Raw genomic sequence first — 24,521 nt, 5'->3', positions numbered from 1 at the left:
CAGGATTATTAAGGGCTCCTGGACCCCCTTTGAGGACTCCTCTATTTTCCACCTCAGATCTATGGATATTTTCTCCACTCGTCTCCTCTCCACATCACCAAGTTCCAAAAAGGGAAAAAAGACTAATAGTGTAATACTGTTATACCCCTTTTATAATTAATTCAAGCCAAACCACTCACATTTCTTAGGATAAAAACCAGCATTTATTTAAGGACATCAATCGAATTTTCGAACAGCAGAACGAATTTCCACAGCTCCTAGGAACTCACAGCCTTGTATGCAGCAGGATGACAGCCTCCATAAAAAACAAACTTCCTCCACTAATCAAAATGGCCGCTTGGAACGCATCCCTCGGCGTGCGTTCCACTCACCGGAAATGACGTCGGACGTTCGGGAGACCAACCGGAAGTACGTCAACGCGTTTCGCCCCACCCACAGGGCGTTCTCAAGACCTATGAAATGTGAGTGGTTTGGCTTGAATTAATTATAAAAGGGGTATAACAGTATTACACTATTAGTCTTTTTTCCCTTTTTGGAACTTGGTGATGTGGAGAGGAGACGAGTGGAGAAAATATCCATAGATCTGAGGTGGAAAATAGAGGAGTCCTCAAAGGGGGTCCAGGAGCCCTTAATAATCCTGAAAGGTGTTTTACTCACCATTATCTGGTGAGTGCGGTTTATGTTGGTTTCGGCACAGGTGGATGGTGGAAGAATTATTTGAAGCACTGAAGTTTTTTTAGGGATCACTGGACTTTTGATTTATATTTAAGAAAAAAAAAAAAATTTTATGTCACGGGTTTGTGGTCACGTATCTTTATCACTGGACTTTAAAGATCATTTATAAAATAATAATTTTATATTCACTTATTTTAATATTTGTGTTTTGCGCTGGTTTATATTGGAAAATTTGTTTTGGTTTATATACCTATGCACAGCAGCATTTCACTTATAATTGTTTAATAGATTGGTCCTGGGCGCTGTGTGTTTTTTGATCTAAATTTTGAGTATGTAATTTTAACTGTAGTGATATTCCATTGTTATTAAAGATATATTCAGTCAGAGGTACTCAGACACAGAGTCATCAATTAGCATCAATTGGCTTCTGAAAAGCCTGGCTTCCTCTAGAAGTGACACCTTTGTGCTAAATAAGGTTTTGTCACCTTCTGGGGAAACTGGTTTAGGAGGAAGTGGCTCCAGACATTTCGGTTTCATGACAGCAGGACGCTACAAATATATCCATCCATCAAAAGGAGTATGTTTCGTCTCATAAAAGCTAAAATATTAGTTGCAGAGAGATGAACATACTCCCTTCTTGTAAGGCATTCTGTGCGTCACATCGACACCTAAAAACCATATTTGTGGATTAGGTAGAAGGTCAGGAAAATGCAGGGAATGGTTAGGTGGCCCTGGATCGCGACAGTCGAACAGTGTTTGGTACTGTCGCGATCGGACTGATGCGCTGGTGTTGGAAATCCAATGCCCGACTTGGTGTTTCAAGCCAGCCTTGGCCCGATTGAACTTGGGCAGGTCAGCACCCAGAAAAGACTGTGGGTGGGTACAGGAACACCCCCCCCCCCCCCAGGGTCAATTGGCCAAGGACTACTGTCCCGCCTACGTCCATATCCCCATAAATGGGGTACCCGGGCATTGGGACATTGTAATTCGTATGGAGCTGGTTGATCGACCAACGGATTGCTGACTTTTCTGACTTGCTCCAGTCGCAGGGTAAATCTCGGTAAAGTTTTATCTCTGTCTTTTATTCCCTTTTTATTTTATAGTCAGAATAGTCATTTGTGTGTCTTCTTGTATTTCTGTAACTTTTTATACTTTGTACATATTTTATGCACTGCCCACTTTCGGGAAATTAAATCTTAAAATTAATTAGTGACTTCTGTGTATTTAAGCTCGGGCTCATATCTCTGGAGAGATTAGATTGTATTGCATTTTAGTGTCTTTAAACGCTTGGTCAAGCTCATTGCCAATCTGTATGCAATCGCCCTGTGTGTGGGCAGATTGCGTGCAGATTGTAAAAGGTAACAGATCGGCCAGACGGAGATCTGTGTGTGTGTGTGGGGTGTCCCAGCAGACCGTTCTGCGGATAAACTGTTGGGTGGTGGCAGGCTACCTTTTGTGGTGTGTCTGGTGCGGGGGGGGGGGGGGGGGGTGTGCACAGTGGAAGGGTGATTAACCACTTGAGCTCCAGAGGATTTACCCCCCTTAATGACCACGCCTTTTTTTTCTGCTTGGCGCTGCACTAATTCAAATGATAATTGCGCGGTCATGCAATGCTGCACCCAAACAAAATTTACGTCCTTTTTTTCACACAAATAGAGCTTTCTTTTGGTGGTATTTGATCACCTGTGTGCTTTTTATTTTTTGCGCTATAATAAAAAAAAAAACACGAAAATTTTGAAAAAAAACAATATTTTCTACTTTCAGCTATAAAAAATATATCGTAAACTCAAAGTTAGTCATAAATTTAAGCCAAAATGTATTCTGCTCCATGTTTTTGGTAAAAAAAATCCCGTGCATTAGCGGGCAAACTGGCGCTATCTAGGAGGGGCGCTAACACTATCGGAAGTCACCGGTGACACTAATACAGTGATCAGTAAAAATCTGTTCACTGTAATCAATGACACTGGTGACAGGGCAGTGAAGGGGTTAACTGGGGGGGGGGGGAGGGGGGCGATCAAGGGGTTAAATGGGATTACTGGTGTACTAGCGGGCAAACTGGCGCTATCTGGGAGGGGCGCTAACACTATCGGAAGTCGCCAGCGACACTGATACAGTGATCAGTAAAAATCTGTTAACTGATCAATGACACTGGTGACAGGGCAGTGAAGGGGTTAACTGGGGGGGGCGATCAGGGGGTTAAATGTGACCTAGGTGTGTTCTAACTGTTAGTGTAGTGCTTTGTACTCACGTTTACTGTGTCTTCTTCTCTGTCTGGAACGGAATGTGTCCAGGCAGAGAAGAATGACATATCCTGTCCTGTGTAAATGTCAACACAGGACAGGATAGGACAGGGACCGATCATCTGATTTCAGCCAGAAATCACTGGCTGAAATCTGATTGATTCCTCCTGGATCGAATCGTGTCACCCGCGGTATATACACAGTGGCAGGGCGGCAAGCGGTTAACACCGGGGTTCAAGCTGTAGGATAGCTGGAGGGAATCTAGAAGGGTGTTTAGTTACTAAGCTGGTCCTCAACTCTAATCGGTGCACCAGATTGTTTATAAGATTTGTATCTGCCAGTGTGTGGTCTTACCCCAAGTCACGGCCGCATGTGCGCGCCTCGGTTCGCTAGTCACTGTGGGCGTGGCGTGTGGGGGATCCGTGACAACACCCCCTTTCGGCTGCTGGCTGAAATGAAAAAAAGCACCGATACAGGTGCCGAAAAAACCCTGCCCCTCGCCGCCGCCTGCCCGATGCCCAGCCGCTCGGTAGTTCTCAGCCTTACCTGATAAACCATCGATCCCAGTGCTGGGCATAGAGATGAGTGAAGGAAAGATGACTGCCACTCATCTCTATGCCTTTGGAGGACTGGAGCGATGTCACTTCCCGTTCCGGCCATTTTTCTTTTTTTTTTAAAGCACTAGATCAATTCTTTTTTTTTTTTTTTTTGTGGTTGTAAACTCTTCATTTTACTTACAGGGAAGATTTATTATATCTCCTAAATGTGCACCATTTAGGAGATCTTCTCTCTTCATTTAATCCGGTACATGTGCTCTGAAGGAACAGCATTCCCGTGCCGTTCCTTCAGAGCGGTGTATCGTGGCCCGGGACTCCCGCGCATGCTGTGACGTCATCATGACCCGGCCTGTCAGAATGCCGCATGCCGTGACGTTGTCATGACCTGGCCTATGAGAATGCCGGAGCTTGCGAACCTGGAAGGAAGACGGGTGAAGATGGAAGCCTCTACAGTGGTGACGGCGCTCTGCTGGAGGACTTCCTTTCCATAATGTGCTAGTATGCGATGTATAATAGCATTTATGACATTACCTTGTAGGCGACTTTTTTTTTTTTTTGTCTGCGGTTTACAACCTCTGTAAGCAAGGAGAAACGTCATAGCGCAGCGTGATTTAAAACCAGATATTTATTAAATAAATTGCACTTACAATTCACATGAATAAAACAGGCAATTTACAGCGATATACAAGTGTCCGGCCGCAATCTCAGAGCAAATGCCGTTACGTGATGACGTCACACAAAGGCTCTGTCCATACAATCCGAATGGCCAGGATATGGAGCGGTAAGCTCCCAGGATCAGGGCCCTCCTAACCCTCTTGTATTGAACTGTATTGTTGCTGTATTGTCTCCCGTTATATTGTACAGCGCTGAGCAAACTGTTGGCGCCATAAATCCTGTATAATTATAATAATAATATAAATCCTGTATAATTATAATACATCCCCTTTAAATCTGCAGTCACGGGTGAGGTATGGATTCAAAAGAGCAAAAACACGCCTCTCATGGTGCAGTACTTTATTAACCATATTCTCACCTATAAATAACCCCTCCCCCTCCTGAGGATTTCCCCTCCTTCCTGACCAGGTCATTTTTGCATTACGGCGCTGTGTTACTTGAACTGACAATTGCGCGGTCATGCAAAGCCGCACCCAAATGAAATTTACATCCTTTTTTTTCCCCCCACGAATAGAGCTTTCTTTCGGTGGTATTTGATCGCCTGTGCTGTTTTTTATTTTTTGCACTATAAAAAAAGTCCAACAATTTCCAGAAAAAAAACAATATTTTTGACTTTTTGCTATTAAACACGTCCAGTAAAAAAAAATTAAAAATCCAATTTCGTCATAAACTTCGGCCAAAGTGTATTCTGCTCCGTGTCTTTGCTAAAAAAAAACACGCAATACGTGTAAATTTAATTGGTTTACGTAAAAGTTACAGCGTCTACTAATGTCGGGATATATATTGGGATTTAAATTTTTTTTCATACTACTAATGGCGGCGATCAGCGACTTATAGGGGGACTGCGGTGGGCATTATGACACTGGGGGGGGACTGATTTGGTGTCAGTCAAAAAAAATCTCAATACATGTAAATTAATTGGTTTACGTAAACGTTATAGCGTCTACAAATGGCAGTATAGTTACTAGTTTTTTTCTTTTCTTTATACTAGTAATGTGGCGATCAGTGACTTATAGCGGGACTGCGGCGGGCATTCTGACACTGGGGGGGAACTAACTGCCACTGACATCCCGAGTGACACCAATACAGTGATCAGTGCTAATAAAAAGCACTGCCACTGTACTAATGGCACTGGGCAGGAAGGGGTTAACATCTGGGGCAATCAAAGGGTTAACTGTGTGTTACATTGTAAGCACACTCATATGCAGAGCCATACAAAGCAGTGTGCAAGAGCTGACAGGGGAGAGAACTGTTTTGTTTACAAACAGTTCTCCCCCCTATCGGAGATGCTCGGCAATCCCCGGCCGGGACCCGGAGATTGATCCCCGGGCGTGCGCCCCCTACCTGGAAATGCAAAATCAAGTATAAATATGTGATTTTTGCGCACAGCGGCCGCCCTGTAGCAGTATTTCTGTTATGGGGTGGCGCTACAGCGGTTAAATACGATTATGTAGACTCCAATAAAACAACTCCGAATGCAGTCCTTCAGTCTGGACCAGAAGTGACGTCACCAGCCTCCGTTCCGACGCGTTGCATCACGGACACGTGACTTCCTCAGGAACACACACCGTGCTTTACAATACGTTCACAACTGTCCCTACCCCCAAGGCTCTTACGATGGAGGGTCCCATACACACATGCTAGGCAGGACAGGAGCCAATCTACCTGGAGAGCCCAGAGGTAATCCATGCAGGCACAGGGAGAACATGTAAACTTCATGCAGTGTCCTAACCGGGATTCAAACCGATGTTTCTGCAAGGCAAAAGTGCCAACCACAGATGGTGAGATCTCTTGTCCCATGATCGTGTGTGACGGGAGTCACTTTGGGTGGGGGGCCCATGGAACACAGCCCCCTTTGGAGAGGTGGGGAGACCCCTGTCTCAGCTCCCCATATCCCTGTTATGTGTAAGTCACCCTGTGCCTGTTAGGGGTACAGGGTGGTCTGTCCTGATATTGAGTAGACATGTATAGGTGGGGTGTGTTCATTGTTTACTGCCACGTGCTCCCATTGTTCTATTGTGTCTTGCTTGGGAGCAAACTATTATGGGATGTATGTGTTTGTGTATTGGCTTGGTGGGGGGTGTCTGCTGTGCATCTCTTGTTACTGAATGTATTGCCCCGCCCTGTGTATATATATATATCTTGTGTCTGTGTTAAAATAAAGCAGTCCACTTCCTGTTTTAATACAAGTCTGGTGCTGTCTTGTATGGTCAGCGGTGGTGTCCGTGGATCTGTGTTCGGACAGGGAAGCGGGAGTCTAACGGAAATACCCTGGTGCAGTCGGGGTCCGGTTCCGTTACAATGTGTGTTGGCATCTTAGACTGATTGCTCTCTGTCTTCCGTTTCAGAAACACCTGGAGGAGAGGCGCCTGAAGACGGAGCGGGAGTACGAGGCGTTCATGAAGGAGGACTTGCTGGCCGACCTGCGAGAGATCCTGGACAAGTTCAAGCAGAGGGCAGAGATTTTGGAGAGACTGCCTGGCCAATGAAACGCCACAATTTATTTATGGTCTTTATTTGCACCCCTGCGTGTGCCGTTCTGGACTGTTGGAGAAGCCGCCCCATGAATTGAAATGTCTGATTTTGTTCTTTATTCACACTTGTGCTGTTGCAGACTGTTGCTTTTTTACATTGTTCATATTTATGTTTGTTGTTTTTGTCAGTAAATAGCGAATACTTTTTTTTTTAACCTCTTTTATCTGACATTCTGCTCTGCAGTCCATTGGGTCCCCTGATCCATGGGGCGGGTGTCTGGATGGGATTGGCTGTAGTAGCATACCGCTCTGGCCCGGTTCAGGTTTGAGCGCACAGAGTCGCCTGCGTTCCATTGGTCAGATCGGCGTGGAGATTTGATATGTGAGCCCCAGGATATAGCGTCCTTCTTACCGCCAGAACGCAGTTCTGCCACACACAGTATTCACAAAAATGAATTTCATTCACCACCATTCTGTCCCTGCGTAGAATTTTTATTATTTGTTCATATCGATTTTATAGAAAAAATAAAAATAAAAAGCTCTCTCTAGTAACTTTGCAGTCTCTTGTTACACGGCCGTGACATGTCAGGTGCGGGCTGGGAGAAGACGACTTGGGTCTCCAATCAGAAGTACTGGCCTACCTGTGCGGAACCGACCTGCAAACCCAACTCCAGCCAATCCGCTAAATGCACATTGTATAGTGTGAAGCGGCCCTTACAGTCTATGTAACTCAAATGCAGTCCAGACAGAGGTCAGGGGTTCTGCATCCTCCTAGAGCAGAAAGAAAACTTCTGCTACAAGCTTTAACCAGTGCTCTGCTGGACACTGACAGAAGTCACAAGATGATCACTGCTGATGCGAAAAGGGATGTAGCAGTTTATAATTACTAAAATAATGTCATTTCCATGTTCTGTGTACTGTGGAAGACCAGATATAGTGAATGTGGGGTCCGGGGAGAGCGGATATAGTGAATGCGGGGTCCGGGGAGAGCGGATATAGTGAATGCGGGGTCCGGGGAGAGCGGATATAGTGAATGCGGGGTCCGGGGAGAGCGGATAAAGTGAATGCGGGGTCCGGGGAGAGCGGATAAAGTGAATGCGGGGTCCGGGGAGAGCGGATAAAGTGAATGCGGGGTCCGGGGAGAGCGGATAAAGTGAATGCGGGGTCCGGGGAGAGCGGATAAAGTGAATGCGGGGTCCGGGGAGAGCGGATAAAGTGAATGCGGGGTCCGGGGAGAGCGGATAAAGTGAATGCGGGGTCCGGGGAGAGCGGATAAAGTGAATGCGGGGTCCGGGGAGAGCGGATAAAGTGAATGCGGGGTCCGGGGAGAGCAGATATAGGCAATGCCAACTCAAACTCTTCCATCACCACAGCGTAGTCCCTAATCATTTGTAGTCCCATGATGAGAACAAGGGGGGCTGGTTGGACTCCAGTCTGGAGGAGGGATGATAACACTGACTGAACAAAGGAAGTGTGCAGAGGACACAGCTTTGAATTTCTAACGTGTATCTTTTTTCTCTTTATATGAACCATTTTAACACCCTTTCAATGGTATATGTAACAGACTAAAAGATGGCAAATACCAGAAGTTCAATGTTGGGGGATAGATACAGTTTATCGGTAAATCGATACATTGAGGGTGAAATAAAACCATTATTATTGATAAATCTATCACAGCTCATGCACCTAGCAGCAATCTGCCAACCCCTCCCCAATCCGCAGCGATCATGAAGCTTGCCGGTCGCCCATCTCTAGGCTGCGGCTCGGTGGGGGGCATGTCAGACAAGGTAGAGAAGTATCTGCATTCACATCGAAGGCAAACGTCTCATCTGCAGACTTTACCTGGATTGTTAAAGTGGTTGTAAAGGCTGAAGGTTTTTTTACTTTCCGTGTGCAGCAATGCCCCACCCCCCCCACCCCTCGACCTTTCAATACCTACCTGAGCCCCATCAAGATCCAGTGATGTGAATGACAGCCTCGGCTGTCCCGGTTCTCTGCCACCTCATTGGTTGAGACAGCAGGAGGGAGCCATTGGCTCCCACTGCTGTCAATCATAGCCAGTCAGCCAATGAGGAGAGGGCAGGGCCAAGCCGCGGCTCCGAGGGTGAACACATGGAGCAGCAGGTGCCTCTATAGCAAGCTGCTTGCTGTGGGGGCACCCGACAGACAGGAGGAGCAAGGAGAGGCTGTGGGGGACCTGAGAAGAGGAGGATCCGGGCTGCTCTGTGCAAAACCACTGCATACAGCAGGTAAGTACAGACATATACATATAAAAATGCAGCGCTGTAAAATGATCAAATCCACAGGCTCCCCCTGACGCGTTTCGTGCGCATGCACTTCTTCTGAGGTAGAGCAAGGACCATGTACCAAGTACAGACATGTTTGTTATTTTACAGGGGAAAAAAATGAACCTTTTAGAATCGATTTAACCTCAGACATGATATATAAACAAAGCATATCCCTCTATAGTGTGCACTCGTCTCAATCCAGGGTACTAAGGGGCTGATTTACTACAGGCAAATAGACTGTGCACTTTGCAAAGTGCAGCTGCTCCAGCGCTTAGTAAATGAGGTAAAGCTTCCCTTTGCAGAGAATATCCAATCACATGCAGAAGAAAAAAAAACAGTCTTTATGCTTTCTTGTGATTGGATGATGGAAGTCAGCAGAGCGTCTGCTCAGTTATTAAGCTCTGGAGCAACTGCACTCTGCAAAGGGCGCCATCTATTTGCCTTTAGTAAATCAACCCCTAAGTGTCATTTCCGTCTGCTGCCTCCTTCCTCAGCTTTGAATCACTTCTGCCCTGTTTTACTGACTCCAAGAGATAAAAAGGTAACAGGGGAGGGAGCTCCAGCACACAGCCTGTGAATGACAGCCTCAGCTCTGTTCCTGTAAGCTGTGTGAAGGGTAGGGGTGTCCCTTCTCTCCAATCATTTCTCCTCACTGAACACTGCAGAGAGTACCTTCAGATCCCCACCCCCTACTTTCTGAAAGCTCAGACAAGCTGTATAAATTCTACACTTTGAATGGATGTAGAGAATAAAAGTCTGCAGATAAACAGGTGCAACTTATGTAGGAAGTACAAATGCATTAAAGAGATTCTGTGTAGTTTTAATAACAAGTCTTCTGCGATCCATTGCTAATCCTTTCTCCTCTCCTTTCCATAGCTCCCCTTACTGGAGATGCTGACACAGTCCGAAGCTCAGATAACCAAGTCTGTTAATAAGAAGATGGAGATCCTGGAAGTGAATGAGCAGGTGAGACGCAGCATTGGGGATCGTACAGATGATTTACATGACGCTGAACACAGGAGAGTTTTCTTGTTACATCTTTAACCGCTTCCAGAAATATTGTTACAGGACTGCGCAAAATCATATATATATAGAGATATACCGTATACAGGTGAAACTCAAAAAATGAGAATATGGTGCAAAAGTTCATTTATTTCAGTGCAGCAACTTAAAAGGTGAAACTAATATATGAGACTCATTACATGCAAAGCAAGATAGTTCAAGCCGTGATTTGTCATCATTGTGATGATTATGGCTTACAGCTCATGAAAACCCCAAATCCACAATCTCAGAAAATGAGCTGAGATTATTCCACCTTTTCACAATATTCTCAAAGTGTCCCACTCTAATCAGCTAATTCAGCCATAACACCTGCAAAGGGTTCCTGAGCCTTTAAATGGTCTCTCAGTCTGGTTCAGTAGGAATCGCAATCATGGGAAAGACTGCTGACCTGACACCATCACTGACACCCTCCATAAGGAGGGAAAGCCTCAAAAGGTAATTGCAAAAGAAGTTGGATGTTCCCAAAGTGCTGTATCAAAGCACATTAATAGAAAGTTATGTGGAAGGGAAAAGTGTGCAAGAAAAAGGTGCACAAGCAGCAGGGATGACCGCAGCCTGGAGAGGATTGTCGGGAAAAGGCCATTCAAATGTGTTGGAGACTTTCATAAGGAGTGGACTGAGGCTGGAGTCAGTGCATCAAGAGCCAGCACACACAGACGGATCCCGGACATGGGCTTCAAATGTCGTATTCCTCTTGTCAAGCCGCTCCTGAACAAGAAACAACGTCAGAAGCGTCTTACCTGGGCTAAAGAAAAACAGACCTGGTCTGCTGCTCAGTGGTCCAAAGTGCTCTTTTCTGATGAGAGTAACTTTTGCATCTCATTTGGAAACCAAGGACCCCGAGTATGGAGGAAGAATGGAGAGGCCCAAAGACCCTGAGTATGGAGGAAGAATGGAGAGGCCCAAGGACCCCGAGTATGGAGGAAGAATGGAGAGGCCCAAGGACCCCGAGTATGGAGGAAGAATGGAGAGGCCCAAGGACCCCGAGTATGGAGGAAGAATGGAGAGGCCCAAGGACCCCGAGTATGGAGGAAGAATGGAGAGGCCCAAGGACCCCGAGTATGGAGGAGGAATGGAGAGGCCCAAGGACCCCGAGTATGGAGGAGGAATGGAGAGGCCCAAGGACCCCCGAGTATGGAGGAGGAATGGAGAGGCCCAAGGACCCCCGAGTATGGAGGAGGAATGGAGAGGCCCAAGGACCCCCGAGTATGGAGGAGGAATGGAGAGGCCCAAGGACCCCCGAGTATGGAGGAGGAATGGAGAGGCCCAAGGACCCCCGAGTATGGAGGAGGAATGGAGAGGCCCAAGGACCCCGAGTATGGAGGAGGAATGGAGAGGCCCAAGGACCCCGAGTATGGAGGAGGAATGGAGAGGCCCAAGGACCCCGAGTATGGAGGAGGAATGGAGAGGCCCAAGGACCCCGAGTATGGAGGAGGAATGGAGAGGCCCAAGGACCCCGAGTATGGAGGAGGAATGGAGAGGCCCAAGGACCCCGAGTATGGAGGAAGAATGGAGAGGCCCAAGGACCCCGAGTATGGAGGAAGAATGGAGAGGCCCAAGGACCCCGAGTATGGAGGAAGAATGGAGAGGCACACACTGCAAGATGCTTGAAGTCCAGTGTGAAGTTTCCACAGTCTGTGTTGATTTGGGGAGCCATGTCATCTGCTGGTGTTGGTCCACTGTGCTTCATTAAGTCCAGGGTCAACGCAGCCGTCTACCAGGGGATTTTGGAGCACTTCATGCTTCCTTCCGCAGACCAGCTTTATGGGGATGCTGACTTCATTTTCCAGCAGGACTTGGCACCTCCCACACTGCCAAAAGCACCAAAACCTGGTTCAATAACCGTGGGATTACTGTGCTTGATTGGCCAGCAAACTCGCCTGACCTGAACCCCATAGAGAATCTATGGGGCATTGCCAAGAGAAAGATGAGAGACATGAGACTGAACAATGCAGAAGAGCTGAAGGCCGCTATTGAAGCCTCCTGGTCTTCCATAACACCTCAGCAGTGCCACAGGCTGATAGCTTCCATGCCACGCCGCATTGAGGCAGTAATTGCTGCAAAAGGGACCCAAACCAAGTACTGAGTACATATGCAGCTTCTACTTTTCAGAGGTCCGATATTGTTCTATGTACAATCCGTGTTTTATTGATTGCATGGAATATTCTCATTTTCTGAGATTGTGGATTTGGGGTTTTCATGAGCTGTAAGCCATAATCATCACAATGATGACAAATCACGGCTTGAACTATCTTGCTTTGCATGGAATGAGTCTCATATATTAGTTTTACCTTTAAATTGCTGCACTGAAATAAATGAATGAATGCACCAGATTCTAATTTTTCAAGTTTCACCTGTGTACCCCAATTTGTAAAATATGAAAGAGGATGTTACGGTGAGTAAATAAATACCCAACATGTCACGCTTTAAAAGTGCGCACGCTTATGGAATGGTGTTAAACTGCGGTACTTAAAAAATCTCCATGGGTGATGCTTTAAAAATGTCTCCAGGCTAGCAGTGTGACGTTACAGAGGCGGTTCAGTGTGAGAATTATTGCTCTTGCTCCGACATTCATGGCAATACCTCACATGTGTGGTTTGAACACCATTTACATATGTGGGCGTGGCCTACGTATGCGTTTACCACTACGTGCGAGGACTGGGGCACTTTAAAAAAAAAATTTTTTTTTTTTTTTTGCACGGTCTCTTTAAAAAAAATGTTAATCACTTTTATTCTTATCACAAGAAATGCATGCATCCCCTGTGATAGAAATAATTAGTGACAGGTCCTCTTTATGGAGAGCTATGGGGTCAATAAGACCCCACATCTCTCCTCTGCAATGTAAAGCATTGGATCAAAAAAAAAAAAAAAAAAATCATCTAGTGCTTTAAAAAAAAAAAAAAAATGGCCAGAACGGGAAGTGACATCGCTCCAGTCCTCCAATGGCATAGAGGTGAGTGGCGGCCATCTTTCCTTTACTCATCTCTATGCCCAGCGCCGTGATCGATGGTTTCTCAGCTGAGGCTGAGAACTCCCGAGCGGCTGACGGCGAGGGGCAGGGTTTTTTCGGCACCTGTATCGGTGCTTTTTTTCATTTTGGCCAACGGCCGAAAGGGGTGTTTTCAGTCGTAATGTTTCGGTCACCGATATTTCGGTGCATCCCTAGAAAAAATCCTGTTTTACTGTAGTTTCCACAAATGTGTCCCAATATAATTGTAGAAAAGAGTGTATGCTCATTCGTTTCCCTTATTTTCTGTAGCTGAAATCTCTGAACTCGGATAAGAGGAATGATGTGAAGAAACTGAAGGATGAGGCCCAGAGGCTGGATGAGCTTTTACTGCAGAAGAATCAGGTAGGGTCTCCGTGGTAATGTGTGTAGGGTAGGATTATGTAAATTGGTGCCCCATTGTTCATATCCTCCTTGTGATCTTTCCAGGATGCAGAAGAGCAGGAGAAAAAATGGTCGTCTGAGCTCCAGTCCTCAGAGAAACATCGCCAATTACTGGAGTCTGGAGTGAACAAAGGGTTGGATGAGGCTATGAAGGACCTGGAGAAGGACCAGCAGGAGTAAGTAGAGAATTGAGACCCGGAGAAGGACCAGCAGGAGTAAGTAGAGAATTAAGACCTGGAGAAGGTCCAGCAGGAGTAAATGGAGAATCGAGACCTGGAGAAGGTCCAGCAGGAGTAAGTAGAGAATTGAGACTTGGAGAAGGTCCAGCAGGAGTAAGTAGACAATTGAGACCTGGAGAAGGTCCAGCAGGAGTAAGTAGAGAATCGAGACCTGGAGAAGGTCCAGCAGGAGTAAGTAGAGAATCGAGACCTGGAGAAAGTCCAGCAGGAGTAAGTAGAGAATCGAGACCTGGAGAAAGTCCAGCAGGAGTAAGTAGAGAATCGAGACCTGGAGAAGGTCCAGCAGGAGTAAGTAGAGAATCGAGACCTGGAGAAGGTCCAGCAGGAGTAAGTAGAGAATCGAGACCTGGAGAAGGTCCAGCAGGAGTAAGTAGACAATTGAGACCTGGAGAAGGTCCAGCAGGAGTAAGTAGACAATTGAGACCTGGAGAAGGTCCAACAGGAGTAAGTAGAGAATTGAGACCTGGAGAAGGTCCAGTAGGAGTAAGTAGACAATTGAGACCTGGAGAAGGTCCAGCAGGAGTAAGTAGAGAATTGAGACCTGGAGAAGGTCCAGTAGGAGTAAGTAGAGAATGGAGACTCTGCCCCAACTCCTATCTCCCAAAGTCTCAGAGGAGCAGCTTTGCTTAGCCACATTTTCCTTATTACAAACTAATAATATTGCTGAAGATTGGGCACCACAAGGTTGATTTCATTGACTTCTATATCCTGTAAATCATTTTGTGTGCATGTGAGGAGCTGCCAGTATCAGTACTTAGGCCTCACTTTAAGTCCCAGTTCCAAGCTCTGCCATGTTCTTCCATCCCACAACACAAGTGTCTCAGTGGACATTATTGCCACCATGTGAAGCTGAGCACAACTTCCAGTCACTATGTGACCTATTTTAATTCTTTACATTCCTGACGAAGCTCTTTTTTTTTTTTTTTTTTTTTTTTTGGAGCAAAAAAATGTAGAGTTTCTTTGGGTCTTTCTTTTGGAGCACCTTTTGAATGCACATGGTATTTACTCCTCAACCCCCCCCCCCTTTTTTTTGGTCTGTACTGCGCTTTACAGTGCATCATTTTGCATTCCTCAAGACAGTGAGGTATTTTTGACTGGATATGGTGATGTATGGGGCTTGTCCATTAGAGGCTGACATTAAGTTAGCCCATGGATGAGTGTACCCGTATTAAATATCTGTAGCAAGACAGATTATACTATCTAATTAGTTTTGTCCATGGGGGGGGGTAATAGAGATTATATATTCAAGCTGATTGGTTTATGATCAAACTACAGTGTCTTGTTTATGCCGTCACTTCATCTAAAATGGTATGGTGTTTGATCTGGTCTGGGGTTACTAACCTAGAAAAAGAAAAAGTGCAGCTCTCTTTATATCTTTTTATATGTTTATGTGGATGAAGTGGGCCGTCCTTTTGTGCAAGCTGCCGGTATAATTTTTTCCTTTTGCGCTCACTACATCCTTTTCACATTTTCATTGGGGTTATTAACCATTTGGATGGAAGGTAAACAATTGTAATGGTATCCAGTCATATTGTTGTGTGCCGTACAGTCCACTCCAATAGGCATTCATTACAGCTGGGCATACATTTTTATTTATATATATATATATAATGTCTAAATCAGCAATGGGCAAACTACGGCCCGGCGGACCTTTTAATCCGGCCCGCGGAGCGTGGCAAACATCGGCTGTCAGAATGTGTGTAGGCAGGGCAGCGTGAGGAACGTGAGGGGAGGGGAGCTAGGCTCCTCTCACAGTCCATCCTGAAGACCGGAACGGCGCGGGAACACGGCGAGAGGAACGCGCGGAGCAAAGGTAAGTAAATTGACACAGGGGGGACTTGGGGACTTACTATGGGGAATGAATTAATATGGGGAATGAATTACTATGTGGGGGATGAATTACTATATGGGGGATGAATTACTATATGGGGGATGAATTACTATATGGGGGATGAATTACTATATGGGGGACTTGGGGACTTACTATGGGGAATGAATTACTATATGGGGGATGAATTACTATATGGGGGATGAATTACTATATGGGGGACTTGGGGACTTACTATGGGGAATGAATTAATATGGGGGATGAATTACTATGGGGGATGAATTACTATATGGGGGATGAATTACTATATGGGGGATGAATTACTATACTTACTATGGGGGATTAATTACTATACTTACTATGGATGACACACACACATCATTCATCTACTCTTGGTCCGGCCCCCGGGTCCAATATATGAACCCATTGCGGCCCTCAAGTGAAGAAGTTTGCCCACCCCTAGTCTAAATCAAGGTTATATTTTAGATTCATCAAGATGTCCAGATGGTGTGTAAGGACTCACACCCTCGTCCGGCATAGATCAGCGGACATTACTGGCAAGCTCATTGGACTGTAGAATGGATGAGGTGTCCGACGTTGGGGCTCCACATATTTTGTTTTGGAATGGATAACTTCTTGGTTGTACCAAAATCCTTGTAAACATCTGATGCCTCTTAGCACTGTTAGCCTGTAAATTGTATTCATATGAGAAGTGATACAGATTTGAATCCTATGTAATCAGATCCTGCAAAACTGCCACTCTGAAGCTCCATTTCAAAGTGTCAGTTTTGTCAGTTTTTACCCGTTGGATCACATAGTATTAGATGCATTCCTCTTTGTGTTTTTGTACAATTGGCAACCTCAGTGTCCATAACCAATCTCCATTTCACCTTCCAGGTTGCAGCTTGTTGAGCACCAGACTGAAGAGGAGAGAAGACAAGTGGGCAATAAGCTGGTTCGGGTGGTGACCGGTGTGGCATCTCATGTGGCAGCGATAGAGGTGAGGATCCCCCAACTCTTCCATCATAATATCTGCCATGGACACAAAACAATTTGGAGACCTTTTTGGGTTTTTGCCGCAGGAGACTACAGTGCGTGTATAAAAAGCATCAATTTAAATGCCAGAAGAGGAGATATGGCGCCTCCTAAGTGTAGTATTACAAGTGTGAAAGTAGGGATGCACCAAAATTTCGGTGGCCGAAACATTTTGGCCGAACACACCTGTAACGTACAGGTGACATAAATGTACAGATTTGAGTAGAGAAGATGTGATCAGTAGCAGTATGTAATTTTCCAATATAAACCAGCGCAAAACACAAATATTAAAATAATAAGTGAATATAAAATTATTATTTTATAAATGATCTTTAAAGTCCAGTGATAAAGATAAGTGACCACAAACCCGTGACATAAATTTTTTTTTTTTTTTTTTAAATATAAATCAAAAGTCCAGTGATCCCTAAAAAAAACTTCAGTGCTTCAAATAATTCTTCCACCATCCACCTGTGCCGAAACCAACATAAACCGCACTCACCAGATAATGGTGAGTAAAACACCTTTCAGGATTATTAAGGGCTCCTGGACCCCCTTTGAGGACTCCTCTATTTTCCACCTCAGATCTATGGATATTTTCTCCACTCGTCTCCTCTCCACATCACCAAGTTCCAAAAAGGGAAAAAAGACTAATAGTGTAATACTGTTATACCCCTTTTATAATTAATTCAAGCCAAACCACTCACATTTCTTAGGATAAAAACCAGCATTTATTTAAGGACATCAATCGAATTTTCGAACAGCAGAACGAATTTCCACAGCTCCTAGGAACTCACAGCCTTGTATGCAGCAGGATGACAGCCTCCATAAAAAACAAACTTCCTCCACTAATCAAAATGGCCGCTTGGAACGCATCCCTCGGCGTGCGTTCCACTCACCGGAAATGACGTCGGACGTTCGGGAGACCAACCGGAAGTACGTCAACGCGTTTCGCCCCACCCACAGGGCGTTCTCAAGACCTATGAAATGTGAGTGGTTTGGCTTGAATTAATTATAAAAGGGGTATAACAGTATTACACTATTAGTCTTTTTTCCCTTTTTGGAACTTGGTGATGTGGAGAGGAGACGAGTGGAGAAAATATCCATAGATCTGAGGTGGAAAATAGAGGAGTCCTCAAAGGGGGTCCAGGAGCCCTTAATAATCCTGAAAGGTGTTTTACTCACCATTATCTGGTGAGTGCGGTTTATGTTGGTTTCGGCACAGGTGGATGGTGGAAGAATTATTTGAAGCACTGAAGTTTTTTTAGGGATCACTGGACTTTTGATTTATATTTAAGAAAAAAAAAAAAATTTTATGTCACGGGTTTGTGGTCACTTATCTTTATCACTGGACTTTAAAGATCATTTATAAAATAATAATTTTATATTCACTTATTTTAATATTTGTGTTTTGCGCTGGTTTATATTGGAAAATTTGTTTTGGTTTATATACCTATGCACAGCAGCATTTCACTTATAATTGTTTAATAGATTGGTCCTGGGCGCTGTGTGGTTTTTGATCTAAATTTTGAGTATGTAATTTTAACTGTAGTGATATTCCATTGTTATTAAAGATATATTCAGTCAGAGGTACTCAGACACAGAGTCATCAATTAGCATCAATTGGCTTCTGAAAAGCCTGGCTTCCTCTAGAAGTGACACCTTTGTGCTAAATAAGGTTTTGTCACCTTCTGGGGAAACCGGTTTAGGAGGAAGTGGCTCCAGACATTTCGGTTTCATGACAGCAGGACGCTACAAATATATCCATCCATCAAAAGGAGTATGTTTCGTCTCATAAAAGCTAAAATATTAGTTGCAGAGAGATGAACATACTCCCTTCTTGTAAGGCATTCTGTGCGTCACATCGACACCTAAAAACCATGTTTGTGGCTTAGGTAGAAGGTCAGGAAAATGCAGGGAATGATTAGGTGGCCCTGGATCGCGACAGTCGAACAGTGTTTGGTACTGTCGTGATCGGACTGATGCGCTGGTGTTGGAAATCCAATCCCCGACTTGGTGTTTCAAGCCAGGCTTGGCCCGATTGAACTTGGGCAGGTCAACACCCAGAACAGCCTGTGGGCGGGTACAGGAACACCCCCCCCCCCCCCAGGGTCAATTGGCCGAGGACCACTGTCCCGCCTACGTCCATATCCCCATAAATGGGGTACCCGGGCATTGGGACATTGTAATTCGTATGGAGTTGGTTGATCGACCAACGGATTGCTGACTTTTTTGACTTGCTCCAGTTGCAGGGTAAATCTCGGTAAAGTTTTATCTCTGTCTTTTATTCCCTTTTTTATTTTATAGTGAATAGTCATTTGTGTGTCTTCTTGTATTTTTTGTATTTCTGTAAATCTTTATACTTTGTACATATTTTATGCACCGCCCACTTTCGGGAAATTAAATCTTAAAATTAATTAGTGACTTCTGTGTATTTAAGCTCGGGCTCATATCTCCGGAGAGATTAGATTGTTTTGTATTTTAGTGCCTTTAAACGCTTGGTCAAGCTCATTGCCAATCTGTATGCAATCGCCCTGTGTGTGGGCAGATTGCGTGCAGATTGTAAAAGGTAACAGATCGGCCAGACGGAGATCTGTGTGTGTGTGTGGGGTGTCCCAGCAGACCGTTCTGCGGATAAACTGTTGGGTGGTGGCAGGCTACCTTTTGTGTTGTGTCTGGTGCGGGGGGGGGGGGGGGGTGGACAGTGGAAAGGTGATTACCACCGGGGTTCAAGCTGTAGGATAGCTGGAGGGAATCTAGAAGGGTGTTTAGTTACTAAGCTGGTCTTCAACTCTAATCGGTGCACCAGATTGTATATAAGATTTGTATCTGCCAGTGTGTGGTCGACCAGCTGGATTGGAGTGCAGGCTCCATCTGGTGGTGGCCAAAAGGTAGTGCGGGCTGTGACAGTATATCACGGCTGATCTTCTATACGGTTTTATATATTCAAAGTTAAGTCCCCTTTATTCCCTCTTACCCCAAGTCACGGCCGCACGTGCGCGCCTCGGTTCGCTAGTCACAGTGGGCGTGGCGTGTGGGGGATCCGTGACAACACCCCCTTTCGGCTGCTGGCTGAAATGAAAAAAAGCACGGATACAGGTGCCGAAAAAACCATGCCCCTCGCCGCCGCCTGCCTGATGCCCAGCCGCTCGGTAGTTCTCAGCCTTACCTGATAAACCATTAAAAGATCCCGGTGCTGGGCATAGAGATGAGTGAAGGAAAGATGACTGCCACTCATCTCTATGCCTTTGGAGGACCTGAGCGATGTCACTTCCCGTTCCGGCCATTTTTCTTTTTTTTGAAAGCACTAGATCAATTCTTTTTTTTTTTTTTTTTTTTGATGCAATGCTTTACATTGCAGAAGAGAGATGTGGGGGTCTTATTGACCCCATATCTCTCCATAAAGAGGACCTGTCACTAATTATGTCTTATTGACCCCATATCTCTCCATAAAGAGGACCTGTCACTAATTATGTCTCATTGACCCCCCATATCTCTCCATAAAGAGGACCCGTCACTAATTATGTCTCATTGACCCCACATATCTCTCCATAAAGAGGACCTGTCACTAATTATGTCTTATTGACTCCATATCGCTCCATAAAGAGGACCTGTCACTAATTATGTCTTATTGACCCCATATCTCCCCATAAAGAGGACCTGTCACTAATTATGTCTTATTGACCCCATATCTCTCCATAAAGAGGACCTGTCACTAATTATTTCTATCACAGGGGATGCATGCATTTCTTGTGATAAGAATAAAAGTGATTAACATTTTTTTTTTAAAGGGACAGTGCAAAAAACAAACAAACCATGAAATAAATAAAAAAAAGTTTAAAGTGCCCCCGTCCCCCTGTGCTCGCACGTACTGGTGAACACATACGTAGGCCACACAAGCAAGGTATCGCCACGAACGTCGGAGTGAGAGCAATAATTCTCGCACTAGACCTCCTCTGTATCTTCACACTGCTAACCTGGAGACATTTTAAAGCATCACCCATGGAGATTTTTAAGTACCGCAGTTTCACGCCATTCCACGAGCATGCGCAATTTTAAAGCGTGACATGTTGGGTATTTTATTTACTCGCTGTATCATCCTCTTTCATATGTTACAAAAAAAATGGGGTATATATTGCGTTTTTTTTTTTTTTTTTTTTTTTTTTTCTAATCAAAGTTTATTTTTTTCCAAAAAATATAAATTCTTTTTTAAAAACTGCGCGTTTCGGTTCCGGTTTTCGGCCAAGTGCATTTTGAATTTTCGGTTTCGGTACCAGAATTTTCATTTCGGTGCACCATTACGTGAAAGAATGAAAGTGGTTGTAAACTCTTCATTTTACTTACAGGGAAGATTTATTATATCTCCTAAATGTGCACCATTTAGGAGATCTTCTCTCTTCATTTAATCCGGTGCATGTGCTCTGAAGGAACAGCATTCCCGTGCCGTTCCTTCAGAGCGGTGTATCGTGGCCCGGGACTCCCGCGCATGCTGTGACGTCATCATGACCCGGTCTGTCAGAATGCCGCATGCCGTGACGTTGTCATGACCTGGCCTATGAGAATGCCGGAGCTTGCGAACCTGGAAGGAAGACGGGTGAAGATGGAAGCCTCTACAGTGGTGACGGCGCTCTGCTGGAGGACTTCCTTTCCATAATGTGCTAGTATGCGATGTATAATAGCATTTATGACATTACCTTGTAGGCGACTTTTTTTTTTTTTTTGTCTGCGGTTTACAACCTCTGTAAGCAAGGAGAAACGTCCTAGTGCAGCGTGATTTAAAACCAGATATTTATTAAATAAATTGCACTTACAATTCACATGAATAAAACAGGCAATTTACAGCGATATACAAGTGTCCGGCCGCAATCTCAGAGCAAATGCCGTTACGTGATGACGTCACACAAAGGCTCTGTCCATACAATCCGAATGGCCAGGATATGGAGCGGTAAGCTCCCAGGATCAGGGCCCTCCTATCCCTCTTGTATTGAACTGTATTGTTGCTGTATTTTGTATATTGTACAGCGCTGAGCAAACTGTTGGCGCCATAAATCCTGTATAATAATAATACATCCCCTTTAAATCTGCAGTCACGGGTGAGGTATGGACTCAAAAGAGCAAAAACACGCCTCTCATGGTGCAGTACTTTATTAACCATATTCTCACCTATAAATAACCCCTCCCCCTCCTGAGGATTTCCCCTCCTTCCTGACCAGGTCATTTTTTGCATTACGGCGCTGTGTTACTTGAACTGACAATTGCGCGGTCATGCAAAGCCGCACCCAAATGAAATTTACATCCTTTTTTTTCCCCCCACGAATAGAGCTTTCTTTCGGTGGTATTTGATCGCCTGTGCTGTTTTTTATTTTTTGCACTATAAAAAAAAAAGTCCAACAATTTCCAGAAAAAAAACAATATTTTTGACTTTTTGCTATTAAACACGTCCAGTAAAAAAAATTTAAAAATCCAATTTCGTCATAAACTTCGGCCAAAGTGTATTCTGCTCCGTGTCTTTGCTAAAAAAAAACACGCAATACGTGTAAATTTAATTGGTTTACGTAAATGTTACAGCGTCTACTAATGTCGGGATATATACTGGGATTTAAATTTTTTTTCATACTACTAATGGCGGCGATCAGCGACTTATAGAGGGACTGCGGCGGGCATTATGACACTGGGGGGGGACTGATTTGGTGTCAGTCAAAAAAAATCTCAATACATGTAAATTAATTGGTTTACGTAAACATTATAGCGTCTACAAATGGCAGTATAGTTACTGGGATTTTTTTTTTTCTTTTCTTTATACTAGTAATGTGGCGATCAGTGACTTATAGCAGGACTGCGGCGGGCATTCTGACACTGGGGGGGAACTAACTGCCACTGACATCCCGAGTGACACCAATACAGTGATCAGTGCTAATAAAAAGCACTGCCACTGTACTAATGGCACTGGGCAGGAAGGGGTTAACATCTGGGGCAATCAAAGGGTTAACTGTGTGTTACATTGTAAGCACACTCATATGCAGAGCCATACAAAGCAGTGTGCAAGAGCTGACAGGGGAGAGAACTGTTTTGTTTACAAACAGTTCTCCCCCCTATCGGAGATGCTCGGCAATCCCCGGCCGGGACCCGGAGATTGATCCCCGGCCGGGACCCGGAGATTGATCCCCGGCCGGGACCCGGAGATTGATCCCCGGCCGGGACCCGGAGATTGATCCCCGGGCGTGCGCCCCCTACCCGGAAATGCAAAATCAAGTATAAATATGTGATTTTTGCGCACAGCGGCCGCCCTGTAGCAGTATTTCTGTTATGGGGTGGCGCTAAAGCGGTTAAATACGATTATGTAGACTCCAATAAAACAACTCCGAATGCAGTCCTTCAGTCTGGACCAGAAGTGACGTCACCAGCCTCCGTTCCGACGCGTTGCATCACGGACACGTGACTTCCTCAGGAACACACACCGTGCTTTACAATACGTTCACAACTGTCCCTACCCCCAAGGCTCTTACGATGGAGGGTCCCATACACACATGCTAGGCAGGACAGGAGCCAATCTACCTGGAGAGCCCAGAGGTAATCCATGCAGGCACAGGGAGAACATGTAAACTTCATGCAGTGTCCTAACCGGGATTCAAACCGATGTTTCTGCAAGGCAAAAGTGCCAACCACAGATGGTGAGATCTCTTGTCCCATGATCGTGTGTGACGGGAGTCACTTTGGGTGGGGGGCCCATGGAACACAGCCCCCTTTGGAGAGGTGGGGAGACCCCTGTCTCAGCTCCCCATATCCCTGTTATGTGTAAGTCACCCTGTGCCTGTTAGGGGTACAGGGTGATCTGTCCTGCTATTGTGTAGACATGTATAGGTGGGGTGTGGGGGTTGTTCATTGTTTACTGCCACGTGCTCCCATTGTTCTATTGTGTCTTGCTTGGGAGCAAACTATTATGGGATGTATGTGTTTGTGTATTAGCTTGGTGGGGGGTGTCTGCTGTGCATCTCTTGTTACTGAATGTATTGCCCCGCCCTGTGTATATATATCTTGTGTCTGTGTTGTATTAAAACAGGAAGTGGACTGCTTTATTTTAAGTCTGGTGCTGTCTTGTATGGTCAGCGGTGGTGTCCGTGGATCTGTGTTCGGACAGGGAAGCGGGAGTCTAACGGAAATACCCTGGTGCAGTCGGGGTCCGGTTCCGTTACAATGTGTGTTGGCATCTTAGACTGATTGCTCTCTGTCTTCCGTTTCAGAAACACCTGGAGGAGAGGCGCCTGAAGACGGAGCGGGAGTACGAGGCGTTCATGAAGGAGGACTTGCTGGCCGACCTGCGAGAGATCCTGGACAAGTTCAAGCAGAGGGCAGAGATTTTGGAGAGACTGCCCGGCCAATGAAACGCCACGATTTATGTATGGTCTTTATTTGCACCACTGCGTGTGCCGTTCTGGACTGTTGGAGAAGCCGCCCCCCCATGAATTGAAATGTCTGATTTTGTTCTTTATTCACACTTGTGCTGTTGCAGACTGTTGCTTGTTTACATTGTTCATATTTATGTTGTTTGTTGTTTTTGTCAGTAAATAGCGCATACTTTTTTTTTTAACCTCTTTTATCTGAAATTCAGTCCTGCAGCCCGTTGGGTCCCCTGATCCATGGGGCGGTTGTCTGGATGGGATTGGCTGTAGTAGCATACCGCTCTGGCCCGGTTCAGGTTTGAGCGCACAGAGTCGCCTGCGTTCCATCGGTCAGCTCCGCGTGGAGATTTGATATGTGAGCCCCAGGATAGCGTCCTTCTTACCGCCAGAACGCAGGTCTGCCACACACAGTATTCACAAAATACACCATTCTGTCCCTGCGTAGAATTATTATTTGTTCATATCGATTTTATAGAAAACAAAAAAATAAAAAGCACTCTCTAGTAACTTTGCAGTCTCTTGTTACACGGCCGTGACATGTCAGGTGCGGGCCGGGAGAAGACGACTTGGGTCTCCAATCAGAAGTACTGGCCTACCTGTGCGGAACCGACCTGCAAACCCGACTCCAGCCAATCCGCTAAATGCACATTGTATAGTGTG

General features: G+C 45.3%; 2 protein-coding genes across 2 annotated transcripts in view; both read left to right on the top strand.

The window, feature by feature from the left end:
• Positions 1-7,173, top strand: part of NDC80 (NDC80 kinetochore complex component) — a gene marked incomplete at its 5' end in the record, with an annotated part of 42,412 nt that extends 35,239 nt beyond the window's left edge. The window contains one exon of the mRNA XM_089660722.1: positions 6,496-7,173. Coding sequence (XP_089516848.1) covers positions 6,496-6,636 — 141 coding nt within the window. The remainder of the gene's footprint in view (positions 1-6,495) is intronic.
• A 2,618-nt stretch (positions 7,174-9,791) lies between these two features.
• LOC149437698 (kinetochore protein NDC80 homolog) lies at positions 9,792-24,368 on the top strand. Its single transcript, XM_089660721.1, has 5 exons — positions 9,792-9,875; positions 13,231-13,323; positions 13,408-13,538; positions 16,327-16,429; positions 23,703-24,368. The coding sequence occupies exons 1-5, from the start codon at positions 9,801-9,803 to the stop codon at positions 23,841-23,843; spliced, it is 543 nt and encodes a 180-aa protein (XP_089516847.1). The 5' UTR covers positions 9,792-9,800; the 3' UTR covers positions 23,844-24,368.
• Positions 24,369-24,521: the final 153 nt, after the last annotated feature.

The sequence above is a fragment of the Staurois parvus genome, unplaced genomic scaffold (genome assembly GCF_062004578.1).
Source record: "Staurois parvus isolate SC_StPar_1 unplaced genomic scaffold, SC_StPar_1.0 ptg001268l, whole genome shotgun sequence".
Lineage (NCBI taxonomy): Eukaryota > Metazoa > Chordata > Amphibia > Anura > Ranidae > Staurois > Staurois parvus.
The sequence above is the reverse complement of the archived record's forward strand: the minus strand, read 5'-3'. Positions and strand labels throughout refer to the sequence as shown.

Excerpts from the sequence above, each read along its gene's own strand:
- LOC149437698 (XM_089660721.1), top strand. The coding sequence starts at position 9,801 with ATGCTGACACAGTCCGAAGCTCAGATAACCAAGTCTGTTAATAAGAAG. Across the intron at positions 13,539-16,326 it reads CTGGAGAAGGACCAGCAGGA|GTTGCAGCTTGTTGAGCACC; the intron begins GTAAGTAGAGAA and ends TTCACCTTCCAG. Across the intron at positions 16,430-23,702 it reads CTCATGTGGCAGCGATAGAG|AAACACCTGGAGGAGAGGCG; the intron begins GTGAGGATCCCC and ends CTTCCGTTTCAG.